General features: G+C 37.6%; 1 protein-coding gene across 1 annotated transcript; it reads left to right on the top strand.

Annotated features, from left to right (window-relative positions):
- Positions 1 to 8715: 8715 nt before the first annotated feature.
- Positions 8716 to 16338, top strand: LOC100746063 (DNA fragmentation factor subunit beta). Its single transcript, XM_024368852.2, has 6 exons — positions 8716 to 9322; positions 10503 to 10604; positions 12450 to 12582; positions 12691 to 12902; positions 14889 to 15472; positions 15679 to 16338. The coding sequence occupies exons 1-6, from the start codon at positions 9266 to 9268 to the stop codon at positions 15836 to 15838; spliced, it is 1248 nt and encodes a 415-aa protein (XP_024224620.1). The 5' UTR covers positions 8716 to 9265; the 3' UTR covers positions 15839 to 16338.
- The last annotated feature ends 6456 nt before the right edge of the window (positions 16339 to 22794 follow it).

Raw genomic sequence — 22794 nt, 5'->3', positions numbered from 1 at the left:
GTAAAATACGCTGAGACTCGAAAGTCATAGTTCTTTACGCATATCTAAGATTCTTCCCCTAGGAAGAAATTTCTTGGCTATCTGTACTTTCACACTGCACATCAACAAACAATTGGGAAATGAACAAAACGACAACTTCATTATAATTATAATATACATCATATATCATAATATTACAACATTATAATATATGGCATTTTGAACGCCGAAATTACCGATATTAAGTATTTCTCATTATCATTATTGGAAAATGGTGAAACGGAGGTTAAATTCTTGTTTACAAAAAGTAAGTTCATAAAAAGTAAGTAGAACTAAGATTTTTAACCATTTTGTAAAATACCTTACCTTGTGAAAAATATACCTTGTGAAATACCTGAATACGAATAATCGACGTGTGCTTGATGGCATCTGCATTGTTTCATATAGATATCATTTATTTAAACTCTTTTCAGCTATTTAGTATATTAATTTCCTTGTATCTTAAAGTCAAATGCATTTACGAATTTCGGCAATTTCGAGTTGAATTGACATGAATGAACTGATGAGCATTGCAAATCCGACGAACGATGAATGATAATCCAACAATGGCCAACTGAGAAAGTCATCTAAACCAAAAATGGAACATTTTCCGTACAACCGTTTGCGCAAAACCTAGATGCACCGGATGACATGGGTCTAGGTCAAATAGTTACGTTTTGACTAGTTATGAGATCGTTGATAATTATACAGAATATTTTAATATCTGGAACTTCAATTTCGATCAATTATGTGTAATTTACATAATTGTAGCATAAGCTTGTATGAAAAACGCATTCACAGCAAAATATGTATACTCTACATAAATCACAATATAAAATTAAAAGATATCTTAACTTTTATCTCTGCATTATTAACGTTGATTACGGTTTAAAAAAAGATAAAATTACGCGGCAGTATAACGAGATGTAGCTGCGTGAATACCGATCAGTAAACGATCGAAGGACAGTTTATTGCGCAATCACCCCGTTTTATATATGAAGATATGCATATATGCAGATGAACATCGTTTAATTTCCTAATTATCTATATAATTCGATAATTCTATAATCCTATAATTGTAACTGGTTTGCGGTATAGAACGCAATTCAACTTGTGAAAATTTATAAATTCTAAACCACAATTGTCTTTTAGATAGCTGCAAGGTAAAAATTCGTGAAATCAACGTTACATTGAAGAACAATAGTAATATTCTTTAATAACAATATATTTTACAAATAAAGTATAAGAGGTCCAATTAATTACTCTTTGAAGCAACTTATTTGATTCCGGATTTTAAAGAAAATTAATAATCCCGAATGATATTCGTTATTAATTCAATACTTCATGTACTTGTGCTATAAGGATGTTAAATATATTTGTGTTTTGCTGATATCTTTTAATTAAACTTTAACTCCATTAAACAGAACAATTTTCATAGTTTGTGACGTAGTAAATTAGAAAATGTTAAATACGAACATGATAATCAGCTTATTAATAAAATGTCGCTAATTATAATTAAAATTTCATCTTTTTTCTAGATTATAATATGTACAAATTGATGTCGAATTGTCAAAGGTAAAAATACTTTTAACACTTTAAAACTTTCGTATTTAAAAAAAATGTTAATATAAATTTGAAGTGAGAAATTATTTCCTTGTATCTTCTTAATTTTAAGAAATCTTTTAACTATAAAAAAGACACCACAAGAACGCAACAGGACTAACACCCAATTATAATCAGGAAAGAAAAATTTTAACACACAAATAGAGACGAGAATTTCTACATATCAACACCGATTCTTTTATATTCTCTCATCTTTGAAAGATTATTCGATTATAAAAAGCACGAACGTGAAAAAGTTAATATCGAATCACGAATGTTGAAGCAAAAATTCGATCGGAATAGGTAGACGTCGCACATGTTCGAGTGGATACAAGCGGATAATGGACTTGATTTGCGAAATGTTCGAACAAACATGAAACAGCACTACGTCCGATTGGTTGGCTCACTCGTCAATCGTTAGAAAACCGAGCTTTGCGTAAGACTTATTGGCCCTGACTTAGGAGACACGGGTTAGACAATGACGCGGTTGTGTTGGTGAGCGTCATCGAGCTGTATAATCGCGGCACGATGACACAATATGGACCCACGTGCATGAATATAACCGTTTTACACTTGGATCTTCAACGATTAGTGAACTTCGAGCATCCACCGTAATTTACTTGCAATATAAGAGGATCCAACTGGATCATAATTGTCAACTCTCTATTACTTCCATCTCGCGACTATTGATTTACCCTAATGATCACTGATTGCACGACTCGCGGTAGTCAACAATGATATTCAAACACAAGGTGATTCTAAAGTTTACACTAAACATATGTGCGTTCCTTCACGAAGGACGACGTAATAATCGATAAACTCGCTGATGAAAATCTGTGGGAAGGAAATGAATCAAAGGTGTATCGGAGTCGAATCAAACTCCTTATTTGCGTCGGGGCATAAATCGGGATTTTTCCGGGCATAGTTCGAAGGTTTAATCATCAGTTGCAGTTACCTTCGTTGAACGTTCCGGGACTCGTTACTGTTAACGAAACAGTGTCATTGTCTACACGACGCTGCATCAGTAACGGTATATACACCCTCAGGCATCTGATGAAGCTGGCTGCACCGTTGAAAGAATAGGATATTATTCCAGGAAAAAGAGTTACACATATAGAGTTTAAAAAAAGAGAGACAATATAAGAGTCTGAATTGTGAAAGGCTCAAGGATCTTATTGATAACCTGAGGCCGTATCTCTGGATTCTAGACGCAGATGTCCCGAATTGTATATCAATAAAACATCGCCGATGACAACTAGAGCTTCTTGTCGTATTAATTTTTATATATATTTTAATTTTAAATCTACTTTCTGTATAATAAAACTTCGTTTATGTGAATTTGCAGATTAATTAACTGATCCTCCTAAACATTTATGACTTTTCCTTTATACAATTGGTGTTGATATTCAAATAGGTTCAATAGCAACAAGTTCAAGTTTATTTAAAACTTAATTAACAGAGATTCATTTAATCAAACACTAATCTTTTGTTCGAGTAACTGGAATTTGTACTCTAGTTCTACTCCAGTTCTATATATTTCTTTTTCAATAATAGTCTTAATGTCAATCTTCACTACAGTATCATACAAATAACATATCAACCTATCAAGCCTATAAGACACTTCTTTTCTTCCGTATGTAATCGAACCATTCACAGTAACACGACACTGTAATTGTTTAAATAATTCAATGTAAAAATAAATTCACAGGATTGTAGAAATTCGGAAGATCTCGACATCGTAAGAATCGTAGCGCAAAATGAATAAAACGTAGTAGTGTTGTAGTGGGACGAATGAACGCGGGTAGCTATGCAACAGTTGGACGGTAACGTAGTTCGAACTCGGAAGAGACGAACGAGCAATAGCATTCGCGATCTCTCAACTACGAATGATTTTGTTGCGGCGCAACACATAGCACTGCATTAGATTTCCATTTGATCATGCAATTACGTTAAATTACAGACTGTCGATTACATCCATTTCCATTGGATTTAAGCGTGGTTTTAGATTTAACTTCTAGCGACATGAGAGTCCTTTGTGTTTGCGGTGCGTTGTACCACGTGAAGGCCTTTCCGTCTTGGTCCTTTTATTGTGGGTAACTCGCATCTCTGCTTACAACAAAGCGCCGCGCCATGACTTTACAGAAAATTCCAGCTCGCAAAAAGTCGTTCCTACTATTTCTTACATTTTTATTTCGAGACCTGGTTTTAGAGAGGTGAAGAGGAACGTGAAGAGCAGCTGATAAATCCGTTACGTGGGCGTGATGTCTATTGGCGTTGACTAGTCGGGAGTATTGCAGAATAAACTTAGCTGGACGATGCATCATGATCGATTCTGAAAGTTCAAGAGGATTGACGAAGAGGCATGGATAAAATGAACAAACACAATATTCTAGATGCAAACAGTTAGTGTAACATGTTACATTTGTTACATGTTAAATGTTACATGTGTCACATTTGTCATTTTTGAAAGAAATTTTTACGATTAATGGAAATTACAAGTTGTATTTATATGAGTTTTAAATTATAAGTCTCAATATCCATATTCACCCATTAATGGCGGAACTTTTCTTAACATTTATATGTTTAAAATGGTTATTCATGCTATATATTAATTTTTTACTAGATATGTGTTTTCAGTAAATATCTTGTAGCCTCTACATACATTTCCAAATTTTGCCACTATAATCATCATAGTTCTCCCATTACAATGATAATTATATTTGAAAATGCTTTGTATTATATACATAATATACATATATAGTTGCGCATAAGAATTTCCTGTGATAAATCTTCAAATATTTTCATGAGCCGTTGTATGTTAACGTGAATACGTCATTAGCTACAAAAACATAAGAACATATATAAATTACGTATGAACATCTTTGGAAAGTATCTTTGCGCATCTCCGTTGAAAAATGTCAATTATTGTTCGAAACAAAAAATTATTACAGAAGATTAATATGAATTAATTAACGAAATATGACAGATCGAGATGAAAGAAAATTGGGAAGATTTTCTTCCGCAAATTTCGCGTTTTATGAAGTTACATATTTGAGAATAGTGAACGCGCGGTAAATGCTGAATACCGTTGTTTGCAGCGCGGAGTTTCAAGGTAGCGAAATTACATTACACCTTAATAATTCTATAATTGCGTTTTCGTTGACGTTGCCGTCCAATTACCCTTGTACGTGACAAACACAAAACATAAAAACAATTCCGAAGCGTATAAAAATATCGCCAAAAGCGATAATTCTTGAAACGCTTACATGTGTTTTCTGCTGATGAACAAATTTATGTGAAAACTTTTCAATGATGCGAATGTGAAGGATATTTAAAAAAAAGTGCGTGTCTAATTAACTAAGGTGAAAAATTTATTTGTTATGCTTTATCCTGAAAGTAAATGCAATCGCTTTGGAGGAAAAAGAATGAAATAAAAGTTTTAAATAATCGAAGAAAATTATATATACAAGCTACAATTCAATTAATCTAGAGAACTTTTCATGATCATACCACTTACGAAGTGAAATCTTATGCATTATGTAATTTACCAAGTATCAAAAAATTGTATTCAATACGATTCATCGTACGTAAATCAATGCATCTCATTGGATTAATAAATCAATGATATGAAAGAAAATGAGCCGATTATGAAATTAAAAGATCCATAAAAGTATATTATTGTTTTGCTTTATTCATATAGGAAGGAAAGGAAATCATTTTCTTATAACATTCTCTATTTATCGGAAGTTTGCCTTGGCAATCGTGATTTAATCGCATAGCGCTATACGACAAGGCGATAAACTAAAATAAACTGAGACGCTTCGATCGGCAATATAAAAAAAAAAGGTTCTTTGACGATGGAGGAGACCTTGATAGGTACGATCTGAAATCGACTAACAATAAGGCATTGTCGCGTGATTTTTCTGCACGAATCGCCACATTGTCCGCCCTAGATAGCCTTTGCAACGCGAGTTTAAGAATAACCGTCGTAACCTTCAAAAGCGGAAAGGTTAAAGCGTACAATGCAAAACAGTAATTTCTGCGATATAAGTACCGCGAGAACGCTTAATGTTAAATTGCTCGATCAAAATTTCTACCACGTCGAATCGTCGTAATTACTCGACCCAATTCTTCTGTGGCGATGAGCGTATCACAGATAAAATAAATAATAAATAAACTCCGAGTGTGAACTAAATGTCAACATTGATACATATTATGTGAATGAAAATGCTTTGTTATAATATTTGCCTAGAGATATTATATAAAACGTGACGAAAATATTGAAGATGTTTAGTAAGAGGACTTTTACGTTTGACCGTTTCTCGACAAAATACATTTTGACTTTTGCTTGAGTGTACTCGGCAAAAAAATAGAGTCTATTGTTAACCCAATTTACAGACCTCGAAGCGTTCTGTTTACTGTACCATTCATTCTAGAACAGAGTCCTTCCCGTCAAAGCGTTTCTTGAAGAGCAGTCAAATATCGATGACTCGTAATGTACAAATGCTATATGATACAAAGTTGTATAAAAGCATGAAGTAAATAGTCTGCGAAAAATACTGCTACTGCGCCTTTTTCAATAACAGGTACGCTTGAATAAGAATGAGCAGTGGATACCTTGCACTCTTATTTAAATTTCTTAACAGATACATAAATTATGTTCCTCGTCTTTTACATCGCAATGTTAAGAAGTGAACAACTTCAAATCATGAAAGGGAAGTTTACACAGCGCTTAGGCTATCAGAGACGATATGAAATTATACAAAGAGTATCAAAGTATAAAGTCCTGCTTCCTTCAAGGACTTAAAAAATAATTTACAATACGAAAAAATAAATTGAAAGAGAAAATATTTAACGATGCAGTAAAATATTCAGTTATTTAATTATAAAAAGAAGTACATGTAATTTTCTAAAAGAGGAAATTGAAACAACATCTAAAAACAACGCAAACATATTAGAAGATCATTAATACCTGTATCATATTGCTGCTAAATGATATCATCGAGATAGGACAAAGTAACGTGCCATACAAAAACATGAATTTACAGTGGCGAGCAAAAGTGTAAACACACTCCGCTGATTTTATGTAAAAGGCGATACTACAACTAATTTTTCAAGTGATTGGTAAATATTAGGTAACAGTAACTACAAGCTACGTCTGATTAACAAAATGTAATAGTTCATTTTCATTAACATTAATTATGTACATGATATTTTATAATAATTGTGTTTTGATACAATGTTTACAGTTTTACACGTTTCGTCAGAAACGTTTATGATAGCATGTAAATGTCAGGGAAACGAAACTGTCAATAAGCACTGATTGTCCACTGTTTCGCAGTCAACTGTTCCACACCATTGTTAGATTATTTTTCAGTTTGATATGCTTAATCCTAGATGAAGCCACTTAGCGAAGATAAAAAGAACAGTATTATTTGTTTGTGTGATAAAGGTTTGTCGTTGCGGTAAATTGCAGAGAAATGTGGTGTCAGTCATAGTTGCAAGAATAAGAAAAAAGTATGTGAGTACACCAATTTCTTCACAAAACGGTAGACCGCGACTTATTTCGGATAGAGCAGCACGTGAAATTGCACACTGTATTCGGTCGGATAGTTACAAAACACCAAAAATTGCTGCTCAGGAAATCGAAATAAGTGCTAGCGAATGGACCATTCGTCGCTCTTTAAAGAGAATTGGTTTACGAGCGAAGGAAAAAAAAAGTAAACCAGCTCTTTCAAACAAAAATATTAAATTACGAAAACAATTTATGGACACCTACGAAGAATGGACGACCGAAGATTGGAAAAGAGTTATGTGGATTGATGAAACAAAAATTAACAGCTTCGAATCTGACAGAAGGTCCTGGTATTGGATTTCATTCGAGAATAATGATCAACCAGGTGGTATAAAACAAACTATGAAGTTTGGCTCAATTATGTGTTGGGGTTGCTTTACTCACAGAGGTGTTGGTCCCTTAGTCCGAATCGAAGGTATAATGCGAAAAGAGCATTATTTGACCATTCTACAAAGTAATTTACCTTCTGTAGTTAATTCTATTGGATATAATGAATGTGAAGTAGTATTTTAACAAGACAGCGATCCTAAGCATACTGCAGACATAGTTAAAACCTGGCTAGAAAGTCAAAATTTTTTTGTGATGAAGTTGCCAGCGCAAAGTCCGGATATGAATCCGATCAAAAATTTGTGGTCCATTTTGAAAAGAAGGCTGGCAAAATATAATAATCCACCTTCCGGTGTTCATGATTTATGGGAAAGAATACGACAGGTATGGTGCAATATTGAACCACAAATAATTAAAAATTTAATTGACAGTATGCCTCGTAGATTAAAAGCATTAAAAAAAAGTAAGGGGAAGTAGACGAAATACTAGGTTGAAACCTTAATTCGACGAGTATAATTAAAGTGCAACATTGTAAACATGGTTTGAGATGTCCATTTTTGTAAAATGTTCTGTACATTATAAATGGAAATGAACTATTACATTTTGTTAATCAGACGTAGCTTGTAGTTACTGTTACCTAATATTTACCAATCACTTGAAAAATTAGTCGTAGTATCGCCTTTTACATAAAATCAGCGGAGTGTGTTTACACTTTTGCTCGTCACTGTACATATGTGAATGAATGTTCAATTAATCACAATGCGAAAAAAAGACTATTGATCTGATCATCTACATTGTCAAAAGAGAAGAAGAAAGCATTATAGAGAACGCAGAGGTTGTCTGAATGCACACTGTTCTCTCGAACCAAAGAGGTAGGACCACTGATATGTAAATACGTCGTACATACTATCGACACGATATCCCGTGAAACGCGTGAAGTAACTTCGTCGCAGCCATATTGAGACTTTAGTATGTGGCGACACTAACGTTCGACTGGTGAACTTCTTTCTCGTGTACTCCCCTTCAACCACGAGTCGCCTCTTATCCATTAGTGATCCAAATTGTTGAGTGCTGCGAGGTTCAAGAAGAGTAAGTATGTACGTATCCAACATACATATCAGTGGACAGGATAGCTATAGTTTTGTCTAGTGGCGACATCTACGCGGGAGAGCGAAGCACGATTGCCTGATGCAGCTGACAGTTCGCAGGCGCATTTCCCGGTGCATTCTCTCATTTCAGGCCCGAGCGAAGAGCGTCGCGTTGTCGCGCCATTCCTTCCCCGTAATCCATCGACGATAGGTACCATTCCTTTTCGCTCCACATATATTTTCTCGTCCTTCTTCTTCGTTGTTACTAGCGAGTATTCGTGCGTTGTCGCTGCGAAAGCGGCGATTAAACAAGTTCCTCGGGACGGCTTTGTTAATATCCTCCTTGTCTGTCTTTCTTTCTTCTTTCTCTGTCCGGCGTATAAATACTTCCTATACGCTGACTCCACATTCCAACGCTAAGCACTATTCCTCGTTTCTTCTCTCCCCACTCTTCTCCAGGCTTATTCAACTCCCGGCATCCGTTGATTCCCCTTCCGTCCGCTGACCGATAAACGTACCACTGTCACGGTCGAAGAAAGAAGAGGTCGGAATTCGAAGTATACCAGCTGTTTCGCGCGTCGTACGTTTTCTTCTTGCACACGATCTTCTTTCCCCACGCCTTCTGTGATTACGGTCGGCACAGAGTACGTCGATCATGTCACTGATCGCCAACTGTTTTCGACGGCTCACCGAGACACCGATTAAGAACGAGGTAAACAAAGAATCGCACCCGATCCGCGCGTCCCGAACGAAGTATGCATGAGCTTTGTTCACCGCTGGTGATATCTCTGTGTTCTCTGTTCTTTTCTTCTTCCCTGCTTGTAACGCATGAACGGCTTATCCAGCGTTAGTCATTGGAACGTGCTTTCTTTATTTTTCAACAATTTGTTCGTGATATTGTATCGCGTTTACACGTAGCGATATCGTTTATTGGAATAATAAATGAAGGCAATTTTTGTAATAGAAGAGTATTGATGTTTCCAGTTGTTTAACGTTGTCCTTCTTTAAGGCAAATGAAAATAATTTGTGTGTATTTTATTTATCAAACGTATTAAATATATACGTCATATGAAAATATTAATCAATCGCGTCAAGGAATTATCAAAATACAAGCATGCAGCTATATAAATTAAGTTGATTGATCGCGTTAATCCATGAAATTCCCTTTTTGTACTGACACGGCTCGAACACTTGTTCGTAACCAGAAGATTGTATATAAAGAGCACATTAGCAGGAAATAGTGAATCAGTCGAACGTTTCCGTGTTTTCGTATACAGATAGATAAGTTATGCGTGGGCGGGCGGTAGCAAGGTGCGTCCAGCCGGTAGAACTTCCGACTTTCGATTCTATTTGCATTACCGAGTGACCGCGATTAGAGGTCACCAATGTAGGTCACTGGAAGAAACTGTGGCACGCGCGCTTCCGCAGCCATGACCCTGAACGAGATCGGCCCAATTGCACATCCGGTGATCACAATACTCGATCTCGTTCATTATCCTCCGTTATCTAGGCGTTATCCCCGATTAAGAGATTAAGCTTCAGCTCATTTGCATATTTTCCTGCATGATTCCGCAAAAGACGCGGTTTAATCTCTGCTCGATTAATCCAGACGCTAACTTCCTTTCGTCAACTAGAAACAGTAGGAAATACATTTGTTGAAAATCAGCTGATTTCCCAAATTTGTATTTCAACCTGAAGGAGTCGTTTGAGAATTTAAATTAATCTAGTCGAATGAATAGCTTTGTTAAACGAATGAAACCGAATTTAAATACTTGTCGCTAATACTCGTACATATGGTTTTCTAAGATTTTATGGATTTGTTTTTAACCTCGGCACGAAAGTGCTAGGAAATAAAAAAAATTTTTTATCGCGTTTTACCGATTGTTTTCCAGTTCAAAGGCTACAAGGTCACCGATGTAAACCGCGTGCGAAAAATCGGTGTTGCCTGCAGGAGCCTTCATGAGCTGAAGCGGAAAGCGTGCGCAAAACTGAACGTGAGTATCTATGTGATTAACGCTCGCGGCGTTTATTTAATCGACCGATGATACGATTCAAACGAGGAGAAAAAGAGAGAGAGAGAGAGAGAAAGAAAAAGAGAGAGAGATGATAATGAATAAAAGGGAGTAAGGGAGACGGGCAGAACGGAACGTCGCGTTGTATGGAAACCTTTCCGCGATTCCATATCGTTTTCACATGACATGACAAAAGTTTTTGGTTGAAATTGGGTCATAAAAGCCTCGCAGCTGATCCATAATACGCCCCTGGAAAATTGTAACACCCGACTATTCTGTCTCATGCGATCGGTATTTCGTTACAAGTGCGCCAAAAACAGGCCAACCTTGTACCGCCTGTGAAATTACTGAAAAACAGCGCAGCACGTGTCATATATGAAATCTCCATATTTATCGGCGCTTTTTCATTCAATTCGTTATATGAATTATTTAAATATTTCCTTGACACCGTATAACTAAAAATAAACGAAATGTTAATATCGTAAAATAAACGTAAAACGTGATAACTAAAAAACGTAAAACGCGATTCTGGTACAATTCATCAACGCGATTAAGTTATGTGAAATCTGATCCCCGCTTTCAAGCATGGAGAATCCATGTAGAGAATCGTAACGGGCACACTAGAAGCCTGTGATAGTGTAACTTCTTCGATGGATCAAATACTTTAATATACGATATAAAATGTGTACGTAACGGTGTTACACAACAGTCAACCTAGTTATTCCACTTCCTTTAAAAAGAAGACTGGATTTCAGATAGGGCGTTACGGAAGTGGGCAGGCACGTGCGAATAATTAGTCGCGAAGATATGGGGCGGAGAGAATTAGTATTTACATGGCACGTGTCGCTTGCCAGCGAGTCGTGTATAGGTTAATCCAATTGTGGGACGACCTTGGGGCCGAAGCACATTCGTCTGCAGCGTGTAGCTCTATCGAACCAGCCCGGCCACGGGCAAGGAGCAGCCCGTCAATGTCAAGGTCGACCGTCTGCTGGACCGATAGTTGAGAACCGATGGTCATTTCTTTCATCGGAACCAAGATTTTTTTGCCGTGACGCGCACGCGGATGCGACTATTTGCTGTTTGCCAGCTTCCGGCCAACAAATTTTAACAGTTGTAACTAGTGCAACAGTGTGATTCCGAAAGAATTGATTTCGGCGATGCGCGCCACCGTGAAACGGGACGCGTTCATGGTGCGGTGCCGCTTCATTCGTAGTAATTGGGACAGCCTTACGCCTCTTCTCTTGCGTAAAAAGAACTAATGGGGGGCAATGTTATGCGGTTAAAGGTTAGCTGTCCGTGACTATGTTTCCTCAGTATCGATGGATCAGTGTTCGCTCGAATGCGTTACTACAGCTTTGCCTGTTGCCTGTCGACGAATGTAACGGTTACGATGGGAGACATGATTCATTGAATACAAAAATAAGCAATATTATCATTCGTAGCGTTGGAAAACATACTAGTAATTATTGATGTGTTTTATTTAATGAAGGACAATAACGTGATCCAATTACTGTGTAAATATCATTCTAAAATAATTGTTTAAAATTACAACGAAGAATCATCCTTTCTGTTTGAGAGATACTTGACGATTTAACAAAGTTAAAGTTTCCTAACAGTTTTTATATGTTTTCATTTTCATGTACTTTACGCTTTGATTAAACATTATACGATAGATCAGAGAAACTTTCGAGAACGTAACATGTCACGGTATTTCAAACGTACGATACCACTCTATTGGGAAATACAAATGAATTTATACCTCCACAACGTAACTCGATGTAATGAAACAGAAAATGAACTAGCATCGATGAATCCCTCGTGTTTTAGATAACGAACGATCCTGACGAAATTAACATCTACCTACTTGATGGTTCGTTGATTGACGAGGAAGAATATTTTTCCACGTTGAAACCTCAGACGACGTTGATCCTTCAGAAGCCGGGCGAAAAAGTGTTAACCGGTTAGTGCCGTTAATTTCCTTCCTACACTTGTTTATATCTTGACAATAGAAGGGCAAGTTGAATAAGAAACGATAAACGAAGTTTAAAAATGCATCCTCTGCTTACAGATGCGGATCTTCTGTATGACATCTTAAGACGTGTTAACATCGACTTTCTAATTGCCGGCGAGAAAGCGTCTGAGTTCCTCACGGAAAACTTTAAAGCGAAAGTAGCCGTCCTATATAACGCACTGAACAAGGACGATTCGAAAACAGCGTTCAGTAGCAGGGACGAACATCCGGAGTGGTTTCATGGATTGGAGACTAACTGTACGAGTAAAGTAAGTTTTCTTTTCTGCAAAAATATTTTTACGCTTCGCTCCCTTTCGAAGGGTCTACTTTCTCTTTTATGGCGTGTCTCTTCTTAGCACGCTATAAATATTCACAAAGAAAAATCGGGTTCTCTATATAAGGCACGATATTTAAGAATTTATCTATACTCTAACTGTTTTGTTTGGCGGTGGAAACATTTCTGATCTTTTCAATCAGTTTATGTACTGAAATATTTTGAAAGATATAAATTGTATCTTTTTCATTTAAAAGTTGTCCTTGAAATTTATGTGTCAGGGTAACAGATGGTAGATGAGAAGGTAAAAAGAATCAATACGAATACGAACTATCCTACCATGCATATCCTTAGAGAAACTTTTTTCCGTAGATACCATTCAGGACGCGATCAAAGATAAGTCAGCCTCGAACCTATAACAAATCGCCCTAGGTCGACATAGTCTAATATAATAGAATGAGAGGGAGTTTGTCCTTCGATGTGCGAGTTAATTAACGTTACGGCACTTGCATTGCGACAGATTGTTATTTATCATGCACAGAGTTTCGCGTCGAAATCTTGCAACTCTTTATTTAACGATTACATGAATAATTAATTAATTGGGTATCTATCGTTGTGCGATGTTCGCGCGAAAATTTCACTTTTACAGCTCATCTGTTGAATTGCGCAATTCTTTCGTAGAGGATACGTGCGCTAGATAAAAAAATAATAAATTTGCGCTGACTACAATACACGATGTCGATTTTACGGAATCCTATTCCTCGCAAATCCCACACCTAATCCTCGGCCATGTCGATATGTCTATACTATTAGGATCGAATATCTCCTATATCTACGGTATGGATTTCCTCGACAGCTTTACTGATGAAACATGCCTTCGTCCTTGTTACACCTCTTTTCTTCCAATTGATGTGCAATGTCATATACAAAGTTATTATTGTTTGGGATTTTGAATGGCCGTCCGTTGATGGCTCGGACAGCACCTCTCCCTTCTTTGAGAAATTCTGAATTGCCTGCCTCCCCGAGCTGTAAACCTGATGACTCAGAGGTTCAATATGTTGCGAATTATCAACTAAAGAGCGACCGGTCAGGTCCAACTGATCGGTCGATATCGCGAAACTTGAATGAATTAACGCTCAGGTGGAGGAGGTTTAATATATTGAGTGTTAGTGCAATTTGGCACTTTACTTGCACTTGTTGTATACGAGCAAAGTTTGATGTTCTGAACACGACAGTTGTAAGATCTTCTTGAGACTGAAGTACTTTACCCGCATGGTACGACTCTCTGTTTATGACTATCCTAGTATGTTGTTGATAACCTCTCCGTCCATCGTGCTTTCCCGGCCGGGGGTTTTCCCTGGTTTACCTGTACTCTCGGGTGTGCATATGACCTGGTATTGCCTGGGGTTTCCCTAACTTCTATGTCATCAGGTTTACAGCTCGGAGAGGTCAGGTAATTCGGTATTTCCCAAAGAAGGGAGAGGTGCTGTCCGAGCCATAAACGGACAGCCACTCAAAATCCCGAACAATTATATTATTATACGTATGCGATATGTAGATTATCGAAATGATCTTCGTTGGTTATTCATTTGTTTTAACACCGACAAATTATGTTTCATGATTATTTTACGAAGACAGTAGATCGCGAACTGGATCGGTTGAAATTACTTTCGGTCGTGGACTTCAACAAATAATTGGGCTTCCATTGTACGTTATGATACGCAATAACGAACCATTGTTGGCGATTTATCGAAAACAATAGATTTACCCTGCTTTGATTACAGAACAATTATAATCACAATATGGCAATATCAATGTATACTGATCCATTTTGATTGTCCACGGCGGCGGTTGTCATTTAGTTCACCGGAGTTCCTCTCACAACTAAATAAGCTTTTCCATCTAACGGAACGCGCGCCATGTTATTCGATTACGTTCGATTGAATTAATGCATCGACTAACGAAATTAATGGTTTTACAGGAAGCGTACTTGCATCGTAGATGTCAAGATAGAATACGAGGCTATCTCTATAAAACGATCGATCAGATCAAATCATCGGACGCATTTACGAAGGATCCCCGAGCCAGAAAGCAACTGTTGTACGCCATAGCGTTCTTTAAGATGCAACTGAAAGAGGACCACTATTTCGGCTACTATTTCGATAGGAGTCGAGCAAAGTCCGAAGCGTTGGAGGGTGCAGACGAGCTTGATTCGTCATCCTGTTACGATCATTGTCCCTGTAGATTGAAATGGTTGGACGATAGTACGTACTTCAGATTGTTTGGAGCGATGGAACAGTTCGATGATACCGATGGTGTAAAAAAGAGGAACGAAAGAAGCTCGGACACAAAGACTGAAGAGGAAGAGGCAGAGGAGAGTTGTCCTTACAAGATTAGAAGGAAAGCGAAGAAAGCGTGTATCGCGTTGTGCGATCACACGGGCGAATTTAGGTGTTACGGTATGTGGAACGAGGATAAATGTTCTTACCCGGATAAGCACAAGATCAATCCTTATAGATCGAAGGAAGAACTTGTTTTATTCTCTACATGGAATTTTGATCACAAGTAAGTTGTACTTATGATCTGTTATGACGAATTATTACTATGTTCGTTGACCGTATACAGAATGTTTCAGAGATCATCGTTTAGTTAATTGAAATTATTATTATCACGAGCAGTTCAATTTCATGGTGGTGTTCAAATCATTCTGTATAATACAGTCTTAAATTGGCACGTACTATTTTAAAAAATAATAAAAACATGATTTGTAGGATCGAGAAGTCCAGGTCTATAATCCCATCGCTCCTGAAATTAGCGTCCCAGGGTAATACCAACGAGTCAGACCTCATTGAAATTTATGACAATCTGTTTACGATGAAGAACTTGAGGCTGGTCCACATTGTATGCCACGATAAAAGCTCGCACAAATAATTAGTTGTTATCATGTGGGAAAACTATAGGAGATTTCAGCGACACGGGAAATCGCTATCAAAGATACGTAACACGTAGAAATAACCTCTGAATGTAAATGTAACTCTTCGTATGAAAAGCATACTTAATTGTAAATTGCTGTTGATAGATGATTTAAAATTTCAAAGTTTATCATTTGTTATATACGATTTCCATTCCGTTGCGCCACGAAGCAACAAAGCAATATTGATCACGAGATCGAGAAATCTTTCCTTTCTATGGTAGACTAACATACTTTACTATATTACAATTTTCTATTATCTACCATGAAACACCATGCACAACAGAATTTGTTTGATAGAAACACTGTCGAAAAATACCGAGATAAGAATCTCTACTTTGCAACGACGAATAAATATGTATGTATGTATATCTTGCGCACAATTTCTGTCTCAATCGGTAAAGTAGAAACCGAGCACGTCGATAATTTAAATACAAAGTCCCGGAGAGTAACAGATCGATATAATCAAATTAGTGTACCGTTGACGCGAAAACTTTTTTATCACATTTTTAAGACATCTTTACGTACTAACGACTACTATAAACTTTCTACCGACATTTTGCTGAACAAGTGCAACGGAACGGCGGTGTTTCTCCTTTATCACGAATCTGAGTTCCCAACATGGGGGCATCTCAATATATTATACAGGGTTGGGCGCAACGGAATAATCGTCGATTAAAAAGGATTTATTACGGCGAATCGAAAAGACTCGTTTAAAGGACTGTTAATTGTCTTGTTGAAATTGCAACAAAGGGGCTGTCCGAGGATGACCTGGCTTTGGGGTACATTTGGAAATTATCTTTAAAAAAAATGTGCTCCGTAAGATCGAGTATCTTTCGGATATGTTTGATTCGACTGGTTCACCGAAGACAAAACCAAAGTTCTGATATATATACATATATTATATAAATATATAAATATATACATATTCATTACTGAATTTAGAGAACACATATACATATATATTTATTTATTATGGACGCGTGTGCAGAATGATGAAATTGTGTCTCACTGGGATTTAATACTTAAATGTTAGAGAATGTTGAAACATTGAATAGTAAATGCAAAAAATTGCATTAGGACATGCGAAATTTAATTGAGTTTAATGGAATTCGAAGAGTATGTTGGTAGCCCAATTCACGATATGATGATTTGTTTGGAAAATAGAAAAATGCTAAATGAATTCAGGTAATTCTATTTGCCATAACATTTGTCAACAAAGAGGTATATTTTATCAATGGATCGAGGACAAATAGCTTACTCTATTATTAAAAAGAAATTGGAGTATTGGGGTTAGGTGGGGGTAGTCACAATTCAACAATTTGACCTAAATAAATACTCTAGATCTCATAATGATCTACGAAAGTGTTAATGCATGACATTCTCAGTATTTCATTTGGCAATTTAAATATCGTCCGACTATATTCTACTCATCCTGCGCTCGTGACATATAGATAAGTATACATATATATAAAGGTATACATATACTATATTTAGATATATACACAGAAGAAATTATAAAATGTTTTAGAGATTTGTGCGATATATCTGAAACGGTGCCGCTTTCGGCACAGAAATATCTAGCGGAAGGACCTGATTCGAATTACATCTTTTTGATAATTCTTCTTTTGATATGATTTCGGTCGGACTTTGTTGGTTTCGTCGCGACTTCACTCTCGGGACTAATCGCTACGAAACGAATCATTGTCGATTCAACTAACTTTTTATAAAATCTGAATTACTATCGACGACGATCACGACGACCAGAAATAACGAGAGAGTAATAAGAACCGTTGGCAATTTAGTAAATTTATTTGTGTATCGAGCGCCGTGTATGAGCTTCGTATACACGTCTCTTTGCTTAGAACATTTATAATTACTTGATATAATTTTTTGGTCACCTTGATGCAACGTATATTATAATAAGTAGACTGCGGATATTTATGCATTTATGCCAAATATAACAAAGCAAAAATGTACAGAACGTACGTAAATGCAAATATATACAAAATGTTCAAAGTACGATACTCGTTATAATATCCAGTAAATGAAACAGTTCACTATTTAGAATCCATTTCTTCTGTTTATGTTCACAAGAATATGAATTTGCATAAAATTTCGCAGTGTAGTAAAGAAGCACATGCCACGGGAGTGTTTCGCATCAATGATTGGTGACCTGTGCTTGAAATAGTACGCGCTATTATGTATAACAGATCATTGTGTTTCGACCAATTAAAAATTTGCGTCGCTATTACTCAGAAATTTCCTTTGCGTCGAAGGCACTGGCACCTTTCCAGTTTAAGGGCAGAAATTTGAGAAATTGTCGGGAATCGATCGAAGGATGGCGTTTCGAGGAGGTGGCAATATCGTTTGTCGATGTACGCTGCACGCGAAATCCCAGCTTTATCATCAGAGAAATTCATTTGAAAAGGTGTATACCAGCGACATACCATCGGTAAAGCATCTTGAATTAACGTGCGGTTTATTGATTTCGTATATCTCTCGAAATTTCTTTAATCGATCAAGATCAGTAGCCAGCTATCTTAAAATTGATATGTAATCAAAGTCGTTATGCCGCTTCGAAGGAGAAAACAAGAGCAAGACGAAAGGTTGCGCAAGCACGGTTATGAATCACGCTGAAGAAAAATGAAATTCAATCGTATATCAAGGAGTAATCGCCAGTTGTCGTGATGTTTCCTAAACACAAAAGAGAAATAGAGAGAGATTTAATATTTTTGTGAAAAGTATCATGCCAAAAAGGATGACGCCGTTGTATCATGATTAAGGATACGCGCAACTAAACAGGAAAGAAACTGCACGAAAATGCAATATTTCCTCGTAGACAATGTATAAGCATAGTTATTTTTCAATGTAAAGCTACTGTATAGCTCTATTTTAGGCAAATGTATATTTTAAGTACGAGAGGACGACAGAGAGGAGAGCAAGAAAGAAACAGAAAGCTGGTCGTTAATTTTTTTCGTTCCATTTCCTTTATTCCCCTCACGCGCGTTGCAAATGATGTGAACAAGAATTAATTGCATTCGGTTAATTACCGCGTTGAAACGACCGTCGAACTCGTTCGTAACTTCGCAAGCGTAAAATTTTACGGCATCGAACCTTCTCGGGAGGGAAAGGTCCGCGTCGAATTTCGCGTTAACTCGCGATGCTCGCGATATACAATCGATCCGTCGATCGATGAAAAATATTTGGACGCGGGATCCTGGTATATTCTAGCCCCGGTAAAATTCCAAATTCGTTTCGAATTCGCAAATGACGAACGCTTCATCGTAACTTCGGTTGTGTTTTTAATTATACTTGCAGAAATTTCCACGTGGTTGATAATTAAACGACGCGCTTTTGTCGCACAAAAACAAACGCTCCGCTAGAATTTATACCGGGACCAACGAACGGTTGATTGGAAAAACAATGTAATTTCACTAGCCCATGTAAAAAACAGTTCCGCGACGTCGTCCGCTCAATTAACTAGCTGTTTTTGTTCCGATCGCAAATTTAAATAATAGCGCTCTTTCGTTTTCCATTCTGAATCGGTTATTTCGTTTAAATATATATATACGCGCGCAAATCAATTACCGTTGGTTGATTACGAGCGCAATTAAAAGGACGATTACAATGTAAGAACCTGCCCGACCTAATGTCGTTTAATTTAATTGCGCTTCCAAGGTTGCCGCGTTCTTTCTTTATCTCTCCACCTTCGTATTCACCCAGCTTTCTGGCACCGGTCGCGTTGGAAATTTTTCGCGAATGGCGTCAAAACCTTCATTAACAACGATGTTGTTTTCAAGTTTCGTGAGTCTGTTTTTTTTTTCTAATTTGACTGCGCCACTGAAGAAATCTACAACGACTGTTCGTTTCTTAATTTTGTAGTTTAAAAATTGAATTTAATCGACATAAGAATGCTGGCACGTATTGAAAGAAGCTTGATTTTATCTCGCATGATCGTTAGGATAGCCTGTAATTTAACGGCGGAGGAATATTGTGTAACGTGAATTTTTTTCAAAGCATCCGTGTTTGTTCGACCAATCGCGGGGAGACGTAGTCGCTAGGAGAGACATCAACGGGAGTCATAAATTCTCGTTACGATTATAACAATCGACACCACGACTTGATCGATCCCCTGATTTCCGTTGAGATAATAGGGGTGATTGAGTTTGTATAACACTGTGATTCACAGAATTATAAATTATATATTTCCAACACTTAGATTACGCTGATGAGCATAGATAAATAGATAATCACTTCACACGCACGAAGATAAGATAGATATGTACGTTAGAGCAGGGCTCTTATAATTGGATTTAGTGTATTAGTGAACCTAGCACTATAATATATTTAGTAGAGGAGATGTATGCTCAACAATACCGAGAACCGACTCTCGCGTTATGCTTAGACTGCCATGTTAGGCGTTTGCTTTTTAGACTTAGTAGTTGACTTTTCCAACGATGTAGAAGAAGCGAAGTTGAGTGACGATGCTGTGTCGGAGGAAAGCTAGTGATGGGTGTGTCTAGCGCACGGGACCATCGGATTTGTTCATGCCATTTTAGGTCAGGAAGTGAGGGCAGTATACATTGCCTCGGATTGGACAAACGAAGGTTGGTGGACTAGGAAAGGTCTTAACCGCCCTCGATAGAAAGATGCTAGTAGGAAGCATCGTACGTGAGAAAAACTAACTTTCCCGTGTCAAGCCGTAGTAAACAATAGTCTTTGGAAACTGATTTAGAAAAGACATTTATTGGGTCTGAAGGACCTTAGCAGGCCAGTGACTCGGGTTTATGACGGGTGCTTAAGGCTATTGAGGGTACGCCATACGGAAGAGCGGACATCTGGTGTCCGTCTGGCCCGCGGTGTGTGACCTGGGCCAGACAGAGAGTCGCCCGGCGTAACAGTCCGAGTTTTCGCGGATCAGCGCTTCTTGGAGAATCGAATCACGTTGATTCCAATTCGACGACAGACGTGATCTTTTGCACAACGAAGTAACAGTATAATGGGTCAATTTCGAATTCACTGAGCAGCTTGAATGAAGCTTAAACTTCGTTCATCTCCATTCTCTCTCTCGTCTCCCTTTCTCTCTCTTCTTGCCAATTCATCAGCAGCTATAATCGAAATTATTTTCAACTTTCGCGGTTTCCAACGAGTTGACATTGTTCGATCGACTCTTCAAAAAGATCACAATGATGGAAGGAATAATATCGTTCATGGCGAAAACGGTTTTAGAGAATCCGGTCCCTTTGTTTTTACGAGTTTTTGGACAACTCACTTTCAAAAAGCATACAGTTAATGGAAAGACGAACGATTTTACAGATATTTCATCTCGAAATTGAAAACGTTGGGAGCTGCAAAAAAAAAAAAGAAAAAAAAATAAAGAAGTCGGCTGCCGGATTCATCTGCGCTACTCAGATCTTAATGATACTTTGACGAAAAAAAATTTTCGTTTTACTTGTCGATGAGTTTTCGCGATTGAGCGATTCTCCATGGGTGAGCTATAGGGTGAAAATTACCCCGCAATATGTTGCTAATTGCAACGAGTCGATGAATGGAAGTGCAGTGATTCGGAGAGCGTGTACTTCGAAAATTACCGATTTGACAGCCTTGGGATCAACAATATGTTACGAAAGTTATCTCACAAACTCGTTTAAAAATACGCGATAAATAAGTTGACTTTGAAATAAATATCCTTGACATCTCCATCGATCAAGCCTACCTCTATATACAAATATAGACCAAAGTGTCGGTATTCCACAAACTTTCACGCATTAACCTTCAAAGTGAAATTCCAAAGCTTGTCACATAGCGATCGCACAACGTTCGATTCGTTTCACCTTTTCTCACTAGCACAACTTTTTTCAAAAAGGCACCCTTTTTCACGACTATCCTCAACCCTTATTAACGCACTTCTCGCATAACAGATCGTAACGTTGGAAAATGTTAAAGCACATGAGCGAGATGGAAACATGATTGCTAACGACTATAGCGAGTCGGGTCGCGAACGTTATCGCGAAAACGCGTTCACCGCGTCAGGAGTAACAACAACCTGGATTAAGGTGGACGGAAAGCGACTAAGAAAGGGTGGAATTCAGCCCGGTTTCTCAGCATCCTCGTTTCTCGTGCACCCTTAACCACTTTACTACCGGCACTAATCACTTTCTTGCAAAATGATTTACTGATTTATTATTTAATTTCACGACGATGATCTCTCGATGCCTTGGTCGGGCATCATGCGTTGTGCCACGCCTCGCCGTGCGATTACCGCCGCTAGTACATGCATAAATCTTTCCAAATTTGAGATCCATTCTCCAAGAAGCGATTGCAGCATACAGAATGGAAGATGGAGAAATAGAGAAAGAGAGAAGGTAGGATTTTCGTTTCGCTAGGATTAACGATTGAGAGGCAAGTAGGACCAACGCGATGTCTAGTTATTTGGATATTGTTGCTGAGCACCGAACGAACGGGATTTTATTGTCGCATTAAACGCTAGCCCGATTCGTTGGTGCATTTCCGCTGTAATGTGCAATGCGGCCTCGTATAACGGATCGTTACAGAAATACAAACAGCCCATGGGAAGCGAGCTATTTCATGGTATTGATGACCGACTGATGAAATTATCGGGAATTCGTAAAATTCGTCCCAATACCCCAATTTCTCGATATTCAAAGTATTATGTTTAGAAAAAACAAACAAAGACGGAAATCCAATTTTCATGAAACGTATCGGGAAAAGAAGAAAATATTACGTAAAACGAATTTGGTGCTCGAAAATCTGATCATTTGATTAGAATTTTATTTCATTTCTAAATCGCAACACAACTAACGCTTCGGCGATTCGTCCGACAAATCAAGCGTTGGGTTATTATGGATTTTGCAGATCTTCTTCTCCGGGATCTCTGCAACGCGCTCCCCTC

The sequence above is a fragment of the Bombus impatiens genome, unplaced genomic scaffold (assembly GCF_000188095.3).
Source record: "Bombus impatiens unplaced genomic scaffold, BIMP_2.2 scf_0487, whole genome shotgun sequence".
Taxonomy (NCBI): domain Eukaryota; kingdom Metazoa; phylum Arthropoda; class Insecta; order Hymenoptera; family Apidae; genus Bombus; species Bombus impatiens.
This window is presented reverse-complemented; position numbering and strand designations above follow the sequence as displayed.

Bases quoted from the DNA above. Each gene is read 5' to 3' on its own strand.
- LOC100746063 (XM_024368852.2), top strand. From the start codon at position 9,266: ATGTCACTGATCGCCAACTGTTTTCGACGGCTCACCGAGACACCGATT. The intron at 9,323-10,502 runs GTAAACAAAGAA...ATTGTTTTCCAG, and splicing joins AGACACCGATTAAGAACGAG to TTCAAAGGCTACAAGGTCAC. The intron at 12,583-12,690 runs GTTAGTGCCGTT...CTCTGCTTACAG, and splicing joins GGGCGAAAAAGTGTTAACCG to ATGCGGATCTTCTGTATGAC.